General features: G+C 44.4%; 1 protein-coding gene across 5 annotated transcripts in view; it reads right to left on the minus strand.

The window, feature by feature from the left end:
* The window catches only part of kcnh5b (potassium voltage-gated channel, subfamily H (eag-related), member 5b), a 45,973-nt gene extending 34,155 nt beyond the window's left edge, over positions 1-11,818 (minus strand). Inside the window, exons 1-2 of one of the 5 annotated variants that reach the window (XM_027166438.2) lie at positions 11,484-11,818; positions 1,344-1,565 (exon numbers count right to left, since the gene is read on the minus strand). In XM_027166438.2, coding sequence (XP_027022239.1) covers positions 1,344-1,416 — 73 coding nt within the window. In that variant the 5' untranslated portion in view covers positions 1,417-1,565; positions 11,484-11,818. Of the gene's footprint in view, positions 1-1,343; positions 1,849-2,779; positions 3,264-11,483 lie in introns of those variants that run through there. The other 4 variants (XM_047813031.1, XM_047813029.1, XM_047813032.1 and 1 more) reach the window with 4 other exon arrangements.
* Positions 11,819-12,500: the final 682 nt, after the last annotated feature.

The raw sequence follows: 12,500 nt of genomic DNA on the forward strand, positions 1-12,500 counted from the left end.
CATCACAGTATTATTAACTTCTTACAGTAGGACTGTAAACATTTAAACCATAAGGAAAGGAATAAAAGACAGCAGTGAGTTGCCGGAGGACACAAACTCGTGGTCTTTCTCCTGAAAGGGCTGACATTAAATCTGTGAAAATGTCAGATTTCAAAGTGTAAAACTCCCCCAGAATGTCTCTCACAGGAAAAGTACAAAGCACGTGAGACCCGCTCGAGTTTATTTTACAAATGTCACACAGAATTTAGAAAGTGTGGTAAGTGGACTAAGTGTACGCCTATAAGCCTATAAGCTAAGCACTAAAGTAGTGCAACGTCATTTATTGTGAGTGAGCAGAGAGAGAGATGATGATGATGATGATTTAGCTGGATTTCTTGCTCACAATTGGCACAAAGCCAATATTTTCCCCATATCCTGTGTGATGTTGTGATAGTTTATGGACTTTGGAGGTTTTGTAGGGATGTTGTTGTCAGGCACATGACCTTCAAGCTGCACATCTGTACTAGACCTGTACTAAACCCAGCTCAGGTTTAACAATAAACTCTACTAAAGCCCAGACTACAAGCTGCTGTAGTGACCTGATCTTGAACTCAGAAACGTTTCAGTGTATTTACTGCTTGTAGTTCGGTGCTGAAAACTGTGTGTGCGTGTGTGTGCGTGTGTGTGTGTTAGAATAAAACACACGTTTTATTTAATGCCTGTGTCAGAACGTCCAGTGGATATCAGAAATAAAAAGCCGACACAACGATGTTAGGTCTTTTCACACAAAGGAATGATCGAAGAAAAAAAAAAAAGACCCGATGTGAACCATGTGAGATCTTTTGGTCCATCAGACGAATATAAACAGCCAGCATCGATATCAGTATTAATGAGAACCAAAAGCATGTGTTTATACTCAGTATCACTGCATATTATATATTATACACTATATACCTAATACACTCGTATTTATTTATTGTACTTAAGAAATTCCATTGCAACGATACCAACAGCATCCAGTTATGTAAGTCTGGATCAACTCTGTATGATGAAGCACATCTGGCCAGAAAGTTGGGTTGTGATGGGAAGCTGAATTCCTGTGAGACAGATGTGACCCCTGCGCCCTCAAGACAAGTCCTCGTTAATTATTCAGTAAATTCCTCCGCAATTTAACGGTGTATTTACTGACTTAGTTAAAGGATTTCATTTTGATGAAATAAAGGAAAACAGAACGCCTGTCATCTCGTGCCAGGGAATAAAATACGGTATAAAGTGCGCGCGCGCAAGCTCTCGGTAAGTTGCGGGTTCGTGCAGTTTGTGCACCAAGTGATGCTGAAACAAATAAAACCAAACGCGCTTCTCACCGCTCGAGCGCCGGACGATGTTCTCCAGGAAAGTGTTCTGCGGCGCCACGAGTCCTCTCTTTCCGCCGGGCATCGCTGCTGCTCGCGCTTCAGCGAAGAACCGTTTCGCGCTGCACGCGCGCCAAGCGGACACGGTCGCGTGCGGCGTGAAGCGCCGGGGCGGTGAGGCTCGTGCTCATGGTAACGCCCGCGCGCTTTTCCCTGTCTCTGCAGTGTGTAGCACTTTAAACAAAAAGAGAGAAAAAAGAAAACAACAACAACATAAAGGTGCAATCAGCTCCGTCTCCGAAGTTGTGTGTTTGTGTGTGTGTGTATGTGTGTGTGAGTGTGGGTGTGTGGGTGGGTGTGTGTATGCTAAGGGGGTGACATCTGCAGGCGCATGCGCGCGCACCTACACCGCTGACTGTCGGTCGAGCGATCGAGCTCCAGTGTGTGAGCGCGAGCGCGCTGCGCTTCTGTCGCGCCGTTTCTGGAAACTTCTGCTCACGGGATGAAACCGAGGCGCAGGTCAACGGGTGGCACGTGCGGAAAACGGCGAAGGTCGAAACAAGAGGAAATTTAAACGTGTGCTTTAAACTATTTTGGTCTTCTGTGTGATCCATTACGTGCTGTAAGGGCTTAATAAGAAGAGATTTTTGTTTTGTTTTTTGTTCTTCTTCTCGTTTCTGTGTATTTTGTTTGAACACTTTCACAGCTGCTGTTTTCTGGTTCTGTTTCTTAGTTGTTTAATTTCTTTATTAACTTCATTTCGCTAAAATCGTGTTATGTTTCTCTCTGTTGGGTTTATTTAAAACAAAGGAATAAAAAACATATTTGTTAAATTTTTGTCATTACGAGTGTGATTTGTTTATAGTTATTGTTCTTGTCTGTGTGTGAGTGTGTGTGATTATGTGTGTGTGCGTGTGAGTTTGTGTGTGTGTGTGACGTCCTCAATATGTTCATTCAACTCTTTTTTGTGTGTGAGTGTGTGTGTGAGTGTGTGTGTGTGTGTGAGTGTGCATGTGTGTGAGTGAGTTTGTGTGTGTGTGTGAGTGTGCATGTGTGTGACGTCCTCAATCTGTTCATTCAATTCTTTTGGTGTGAAAATAGTGAGGATGAGGATGAGGTTCCTTTCGAGGTTCCTTCCTTTACCCTCTAAGGGAGTTTTTCCTCCTCACAGTCACCTGAGTCACCTCAGACTCACTCATTAGGGATAAATACAAACACATTGTGAACTAAATATATTGAATATTAATCTTGAATTTTGTATTCTATTAATCTTAATATTATTCTTTATAATAACCTTTTGTCCTATGTTTATGTTCTGTAAAGCTGCTTTGAGACGACGTCACTTGTAAAAAGCGCCGTACAAATAAACTAGAATTGAATTGAATTCAATTTTTAACGCAAAAAAAAAATCAGTGATTAATAAGAAGCTGAAGCAAAAGGAGACTAACCCGAAGCGTCCGTTGTCTCGAACCCCAACACACCGTGTGTAGCTTTAGTGCACCATTATTTATTTTCTCTGTCGATTCTGAGAATTGTACTTGTAGTGTTGGAAAGTGTGTGTATCCTTAGTAACCTGTGTATCCAACTGGAAACATGTAAAACTTCAGTATTACTGAATCATCTCGTTCGTGTGGAAATCGGACTCGGTTCTTTGGCAGTAAAAAAAAAAAAAAAAAGAACGAAAATAGTTGATATAATTGGAGTACTTGAATCTGAGATAGGGAAAGAAACCTAAGAGGCTTTTAGTAGAGTGTGTGATCCAATCACAACACCATAAATCTGTGGAAATGAACAGTGACATGAGGTATGAGGGGATTCATCTGTGTATCGTGTTGAATAATTCAGTGACCCTCTAAATGTCACTGGCATGAAGGGTTAGTGACCTTACTGTAACTTCACAGACTGATAACAAGCACGACACTCATAGTATTCTCTCTCTCTCTCTCTCTCTCTCTCTCTCTCTCACACACACACACACTCACAAACACACACACACACACTCTCTCACACACTCACACACACACACACACACACACACACACTCACACACACACACACTCACACACACACACACTCAAACTCACACACTCACACTCAGACTCACACACACACAAACTCACACACACACAAACTCACACACACACACACACACACACACACACTCACACTCAGACTCACACACACACACACACACTCAGACTCACACACACACACTCACACTCAGACTCTCTCTCTCACACACACACACACAAACACATACACACACACAAACACACTCACACACACACACACACACACACACACACTCACACAAACTCACACACACTCACACTCAGACTCACACACAAACACACACATATACACACACACACTCAGACTCAGACTCACACACACACTTGCATTTCACAGCAGGTCTCCATTTTTCTGCATTGACTGCAGCACTAATTGGCCAGCGAGCTCGTCTCCCTCTCTGACCGACGAACAGATTTAGATATCAAAAGGCCTCAGACATCAAACGCCTAATGTGTCTAAAAATAGATGAGTCGATAAGTCAGTGGCCTTGGCATCTCAGAGAGAGAGAGAGAGAGAGAGAGAGAAAGAGAGAGGAAGCAAGACCCTGAGTGAGAAACAGAAACAGTTGTGCAGCTGCAACATTAACACTCTGCATAATACAATAACTTTATCACGAAAGAGTACAATAAGAAAACGTGTGTATTCATCTGTAAAGCAGAAATGATCAAGAAGCCAAAAAAAAGGACAACCTCCAGTTGGCTGTTTCACCAAAAAAAAAAAACACCACTCCCTTCATCCCAGATTTCGAACAATCACGTCAGTCACTGAGAAGTTAATAAAACACATGATGAGAACTCACGTGTGAGTTATTTTTCTTTAGTTGACACACATACTGTAGTATCAGTTAGTACAACCCCACCGTCGTCAAGTCCAAGATCAAGTCAAGACGCCGTCTTCCTGGGATCTGGGCTCGAGTCGAGTCATGATCGAGTCCTAATGAAAGCAAGTCTTTACACGAGATTAAAGGTTCTGTGCATTTATTTGAAGACAGAACTAATACACTACTACAATCTGTGTGTTTGTGAGAAGACGACAAACCTTCAGCATTTATACATTATTACATTAAGTCCCAATGCCCAAGACCAAACAAGTCCAAGTACACTCACTCACTCATTTCCTACCGCTTATCCGAACTACCTCGGGTCACAGGGAGCCTGTCATCTCTAGCGTCATCGGGCATCGAGGCAGGATACACCCTGGACGGAGTGCCAACCCATCACAGGGCACACACACACACACACACACACACACACACTCACACACTACGGACAATTTTCCAGAGATGCCAATCAACCTACCATGCATGTCTTTGGACCGGGGGAGGAAACCAGAGTACCCGGAGGAAACCCCCGAGGCACGGGGAGAACATGCAAACTCCACACACACAAGGCAGAGGCGGGAATCGAACCCCCAACCCTGGAGGTGTGAAGCGAACATACTAACCACTAAGTACAAATATCAATAAATCTGAGACAATTCCAATTCAATACAGAAAAAAAAAAACGAGTACCAAACTGTTCCACTGAGTACGTACCGTACAGAAGTACAAGACGAATATAACCACCAGTTTAACATTGTGTGATTTGCATGACTAAATAAATAAATAAATAAATAAATAAATAAATAAATAAATAAATATTATGAGCATATCTCATCTTCAGCTGAACTACTCCTTTAACCTTTTATGGAGTTAATAGCAGTGTATTTGCTTCTCTGTGTGAAACTCGGATAGCGTTTCCTTCCATGCCAGCAGTGTTGTGTAAGTCAGAGACGAGGCATTGTTTCTGAGGCATTAGGGCTGAATACTTCTCCGCTTTTTTTTGTCTTAGTGCCAGCGTTAATTGCACACTAACTCTGCCCACCATTACTATCTTTAGGCTAAGAGTCAAGATTCAACACAAACACAACACTCAGCTTGGGAGAATCTCCACACGAGGGCTTCGTACCTGCCCACTAACCCACAACATGACCACAGACCTGCGGACTCGTACTCCATCTGCTGCAAAGAGAGGATCTGGATGAGATCAGATTGCAGCCTTATCTCAGTGAATGGAAAGCGTATCGCCGTAAAAGTGCCGCAAATGGTATTTTTCTTTCGGCCACAGCCGAGCTTTCACCTCCAGATCGAACAGGTCAGGTCACGAGTTGAAGGAAAATCCAATATAAGCCCTTGGGATTTAACTCTATTTAATTTGTCCCCATTCTATACATACAGTTACATGTAATATCATGGAACTTCAGCACCATGGACAGCTCCCAAAGCAAAAAAGCAGTAGAAGCTGAATAAAATGCTTATGGGAGAAGATGAGAATTTCAGTGGATGCTCATACATAACATCTCAATTTCCTCCCTTTCTTCTTCACTCCTTACGCGGTTCCTCATGGCTGGAGGCCAGTTATCACCTCAAACCGTCCCGCTGTGTTGCTAATGAGGCGAGAGAAGAGAGAGTCGACAGATGTGTGCTGGATATCTAACCTGTCAAATCTACGCCGTTTGCCTCGAGGGAGCCGGAACTGCCGAGACGCCGGCCTCCGGTCTACACGTCTGTTTCACACGATAACGACAAACACCTGGAGTATAGATCTCTCCATCTTCACTCCTGACAGCAGATAAAGAAAATAAATCGACAGTGTGTGTGTATGTGTGTGTGTGTGTGAGATGCTACAATTCGAGATCTCAAGCAACAATCAGCAGTCATGGTGAAGATACAGTAGCTTTCTTCCGTTAACACACTTTCCTAGAAGATGCTACAGAGCTCAAACCTTTTTCAGTGCAGCTTGTTTGAAAAACGAATCATTTGAGCCTAACAAAATTGCACAAAGTTTAAGAGAGAAAGCAGCGGTCACTTGAAAAGACTTGCAGGACGACCTGAAAGCAGCCTCGACACAGCAGTTACACAGGATCCGTGTTCCTACACCAGAGAAGCGTACGGTCAAATCCGAACTGAAGACGACACAAAAACAAAACTCTGTGGCAGAAGATCGAAAGAAAGGTCACTTACAAAAGACGTGCATTCGATTCTAATTGACCCCGAAGCGATCTGACACGTCACAGCAGCGCATTCGGCGACTGCTATGAAGCAACCACGAGTCTGGTGAGTGCATTAAGTGTCTTTAAACATTTAAAATGTTCAGAGGGGCACAGAAGGACAAGGAGGAACAAGGAAACAGCGAGGACGAGTCTGGGAAAAGAAAGAGAGAGAGTAGGAACACAACAGTCCTTGTAAAACATTGATGGTTCATATATTAAACATTTATCGAGCTCTCAAAAGTCTCTGAATTTAACCAGGGTACTAAGCCACATGCCCCACCCTGTTAGTGTTTCACTCACTCACTCACTCATCTTCTACCGCTTATCCGAACTACTTGGGTCACGGGGAGCCTGTGCCTATCTCAGGCGTCATCGGGCATCGAGGCAGGATACACCCTGGACGGGGTGCCAACCCATCACAGGGCACACACACACTCTCATTCACTCACACACACACACACTACGGACAATTTTCCAGAGATGCCAAACAACCTACCATGCATGTCTTTGGACCGGGGGAGGAAACCCGGGGAGTACCCGGAGGAAACCCCCGAGGCACGGGGAGAACATGCAAACTCCACACACACAAGGCGGAGGCGGGAATCGAACCCCCAACCCTGGAGGTGTGAGGCGAACGTGCTAACCACTAAGCCACCGTCCCCCCCCCCCCCGTTAGTGTTTATTATTTACTAAAGGTACATTTTTTTATACAAATGCAAAACTCTTTGGATAAATGTGCAGAGTCTCGCCTTAAACCCACAAACTCTTGTTTATTTCTGAATACAGTTGATGATATAAAGCATTGCGTGTAAAATAATCCGAGATCTGTGCTTTGTGCTGGTGTCGGTGAAGCAGCAGATGGAGAGGTGACGGCACTTTTTCAGTCTGGAGAGCTTTTAATATCCACTTGCCTACACAACATCCACAACATATTACAGCCTTCAGCATAAACACGAAGCCAGGAAACTAACAATGAGGAGGTGAACAAACAGGATAGAGGAATAAAAATAAACCTTCGCCTGCAGACTAAAGGCTAAATTGTAAAATTGTAGCACCCGAAATACGCAGATCTTTCCCATGTTAAACGAATGGTTTGGGCAGTTCATTAAGAAATAAAACTTAATTAAAGTGTGGATTAGTGGTTAGCACGTTCGCCTCACACCTCCAGGGTTGGGGGTTCGATTCCCACCTCCGCCTTGTGTGTGTGTGGAGTTTGCATGTTCTCCCCGTGCCTCCGGGGTTTCCTCCGGGTACTCCGGTTTCCTCCCCCTGTCCAAAGACATGCATGGTAGGTTGATTGGCATCTCTGGAAAATTGTCCGTAGTGTGTGAGTGTGTGTGTGAATGAGAGTGTGTGTGCCCTGTGATAGGTTGGCACTCCGTCCAGGGTGTATCCTGCCTCGATGCCCGATGACGCCTGAGATAGACACAGGCTCCCCGTGACCCGAGAAGTTCGGATAAGCGGTAGAAGATGAATGAATGAATGAATGAAATCAGTTAAAAGGAAACAATAAACGAGCTGTTCTCACTACAGCAGCTACAGACAGCTTTCTCTCAGTACAGAAAACTTCACCACATCAACAATTACACACTTTAGATACCACATTAGATACCACATTAGATACCACATTAGAAACGAGCGTGTTAAAATAAACCTGCGATTTGTAGCTGCGCCACCGTGAGAGAAAATTCATCAGCGCCTCCTGCCCTTGCTCTCAGACATCCTGCTTCTAAACTCTGCTCTCGTGTTGTGTTGAGAAAGACAGTCAATATGCGATCAGAGGTCTGTTACACAACAGCGCAGACAGACAGCTGGTGGTGAGACAGCAGAGGCATGTGTGTGGGCGAAGGGCTGTTATTTTAGGGGTAGAGGCAAGAAAACCTTCACCATCCATGTTCTAAATAGTCCTTCCATGTCCTTCTGAGCTTTATTGTTCTTGTCCTTTCTCTTAAACGTTCTTGACTGTTTCCTTGACACTTTCTGGTCTCCGTCTATACCGTCTTTCTTTCTGCTAAAACTCCCTCTTTCTGAACACTCCTTCCTTCCTTCCTTAAAAGCTTCCTCACTTCCTTCCATCTTTCTGAAGATCCCTCCTTCCACTCCTTCCTCTAGAACTTACTATTAACTGGAACGTCCTTCCTTACAGTGGAATTATTAGTCCAGAAACTACTGTAAGTTTTCCTCCTTCGGTCATCTGAGGGTCTCCGTCATCCTCCTTTCTTCCTTCCTTTCTTCCTTCCTTCCAACACACTTTTGATTTACTAGGTTCTGAATTTCATATAGGGGGGTGCACAGTGGCTTAGTGGTTAGCATGTCTGCCTCACACCTCCAGGGTTGGGGGTTCGATTCCCGCCTCCGCCTTGTGTGTGTGGAGTTTGCATGTTCTCGCCGTGCCTCGGGGGTTTCCTCCGGGTACTCCGGTTTCCTTCCCCGGTCCAAAGACATGCATGGTAGGTTGATTGGCATCTCTGGAAAATTGTCCGTAGTGTGAGTGTGTGTGTGAGTGAATGAGAGTGTGTGTGTGTGTGCCCTGTGATGGGTTGGCACTCCGTCCAGGGTGTATCCTGCCTCGATGCCCGATGACGCCCATGACCCGAGAAGTTCGGATAAGCGGTAGAAAATGAATGAACGAATTTCCCTTATTCGTTCTTACAAACATCCTTCCATCCTTTAAATTTCCTTAGAATTTCCCTACTTCCTTCCTCGTTTTCAGAATTCCCTTCCTTGTCCAGGACACTCGTCCTTCCTTCAGAGCTTCCTTGCTTCCTTTTCCAGTTCTGAACATTTCCATCCATCCAAAGATTCTTCCCTCTGAACGTCCCTGTTTTTAAACATCATTCCTTCCTTATGGCTCAGAAACAACCCGATAGGAATAAATTGCTTCTTTACCCAAGCAGCCTTCACTCATCCTTCCTCCTTTTTCTCCTTTATTTTGACCTTCTTTCTGAACACATTTCTGAACAATCTTCCTCCTTCTATCTGTAAAGCATTTGGGTGATGATGATGATGATCTTCATGGCGATGTTACTGTAGAAGCACTGATCTGAGTGTGGCTCGAGCACATGCATTAACATTCCTGTAGTCGAGGCATAAAAGTACTTTAATTAAAGGATGTAATGAGATGTAGAGTGTAACGTCTCCCGCTGCGGCGCCGACACTGACAGTGTGTTTGGCTTCGTTTCCTCTCAGGAGAGTCAGCAAAGCAATCTGCAGATCACACACCAGGCCCAGACTGAGTGACCGACGAAGGAATAAATCACAGCTGAGCTTCTTTATACCTGCACTCTAAGTAATTGACCAACACTTACTACACGACACAGAGCCGAGTGCATAAGTTTGCACACCCTTCGCTCAAAATCAAGGCGATTAAGTGCAGTGTTTTTGTGGTTGTCTTTAACTTGCTGACTTTCATTCATTCATTCATTCATCTTCTACTGCTTATCCGAACTTCTCGGGTCACGGGGAGCCTGTGCCTATCTCAGGCGTCATCGGGCATCGAGGCAGGATACACCCTGGACGGAGTGCCAACACATCACAGGGCACACACACACTCTCATTCACTCACACACTCACACACACACTATGGACAATTTTCCAGAGATGCCAATCAACCTACTATGCATGTCTTTGGACCGGGGGAGGAAACCGGAGTACCTGGAGGAAACCCCTGGGGCACGGGGAGAACATGCAAACTCCACACACACGAGGCGGAGGTGGGAATCGAACCCCCAACCATGGAGGTGTGAGACGAACGTGCTAATAGATAGATAGATAGATAGATAGATAGATAGATAGATAGATAGATAGATAGATAGATAGATAGATAGATAAATAAATAAATAAAACATTTTTAAAATACACGGTGTGTCTCAGCAGGTCTGATTAAAGCCGTGACTTTGATTCATTCCAAACTTTACATTTCCGTCTGAATTCATTACCCAAATTGGCCTGTTCAAGTCTTCTGAACTCGACAAGTTAATACCTCAGGAATCAGCCACAGATCTGAACTCGTCCAGGACAAAGTATAACAAATCCCTCGACGTCCCTTTTCATTTGCGGGCAAAGTTTTGCTGCATTAATGCAACTTTAGTGTGAAAGTTATTCACACGATAGGACTAACACACCGATGGACTGAGTGGGACCTTTACATTTTTCTGTCCTTCTAATAGGAGGGTTTTAATAGTCTACAAAAAGGTAAATAAATATGTTGCTGTAAAAGGAAAGTGGGTTGTTAAAAATGTTTAAGGATGTGAACGGAAGCTTGAAGTGGAGCGTTGGGGCTGTTGGGGCAAAAAATAAGCCAAAATATCCCCATGACAGAAACACGCCGAGGTCTAAACTGAAGAGAGAAATCAACATGCACAAAATGTTTTTAGTACAAAATCATCTTTAGGCATCTAAAACCGTTCCAGGTCTCACAAGAAGAGGGTCAGAGAGTCGGTTTCCTCCACAAGAGAGTCGTCAACAAATCTAAATAAAAACATCCTCTTAGTCTTAAACTCAAAATGTCACTCACTACATGTATTGGTGGTCTAGAAGAAGAAGGAGGAGGAGGAGGAGGAGAAGAAGAAGAAGGAGAAGAAGACCTAGAACTCTTTCCAACACCTTCTGACCAAACCAGAGTCCATCATTAGAATGATCATCCATCATTAATGAGATCAGGTCTTTCGTGACACCTGGAGTCTGGAGAATGCGTTTGGTTTTGCTTCCCTCTTGTGGCTGAATGGAAGAACTGCAGCTTTTACTACTGACGTATTAGGACGAGTGCAAACGTTTCCCCACGTTTTAAAAGTGCCAAAGGTAGCAAAAAAACAAACACATACACACTCTTTACATTACACACCCCTCACACACACACACACACACACTTCATCCCTCACACACACTCTTCACCCTCCTACAGTCTGGAAAAAAGCATTTTGGCGTCACAACCAGACAGTGAGAGTTTCTTCCTTCAAGCCATCAGACTCCTCAACAACCAGAACTGAACTGTACTGAACACACACACACACACACACACACACACACAGTGTGTGAACTGTACAAAACCTAATCACTGTAGCATCATGTTGTCCTGTGTAGCACCGTGTTGTCCTGTGTAGCACCGTGTTGTCCTGTGTAGCACCGTGTTGTGTGTAACACCGTGTTGTCCTATGTAGCACCGTGTTGTGTGTAACACCGTGTTGTCCTATGTAACAACGTGTTGTCCTATGTAGCATGTCCTGTGTAGCACCGTGTTGTGTGTAGCACCGTGTTGTCCTATGTAGCACCGTGTTGTGTGTAACACCGTGTTGTCCTATGTAACAACGTGTTGTCCTATGTAGCATGTCCTGTGTAGCACCGTGTTGTGTGTAGCACCGTGTTGTGTGTAACACCGTGTTGTCCTATGTAACAACGTGTTGTCCTATGTAGCATGTCCTGTGTAGCACCGTGTTGTCCTATGTAACAACGTGTTGTCCTATGTAGCATGTCCTGTGTAGCACCGTGTTTTCCTATGTAACAACGTGTTGTCCTATGTAGCATGTCCTGTGTAGCGCCGTGTTTTCCTATGTAACAACGTGTTGTCCTATGTAGCACCGTGTCCTATGTAGCATCAGGTTGTCCTATGTAGAACGTGTTGTCCTATGTAGCATCATGTTGTCCTATGAAGCATCATGTTCTCCTATGTAGCATCATGTTGGGATGTCGTGGCCTAATGGTTAGAGTTTGACTCATAACCTTAAGGTTGTTGGTTCGAGTCTCGGGCCGGCAATACCTTAAGCAAGGCACCGAACCGCCTCAACTGCTCCCCAGCTGCTGCAGCATAAATGGCTGCCGAGGAGTCAAACTCTCTAACCATTAGACCACGACTTCCCCGGTTTTATACATGTCCATGTTTTACTCAAGCAAAGTTAAGTTAAAGTACTTTAATTTTGTCAAACACATAACACATTCTCCCCCCATCATCCCTCTCTCTCTCTCTCTCTCTCTCTCTCTCTCTCTCTCTCTCTCTCTCTCTCACACACACACACACACACAGACACACACACACACACACACACACACAAAATAAGGCTATTACACAAC

This window comes from Tachysurus fulvidraco, chromosome 4, assembly GCF_022655615.1.
Source record: "Tachysurus fulvidraco isolate hzauxx_2018 chromosome 4, HZAU_PFXX_2.0, whole genome shotgun sequence".
NCBI lineage: Eukaryota > Metazoa > Chordata > Actinopteri > Siluriformes > Bagridae > Tachysurus > Tachysurus fulvidraco.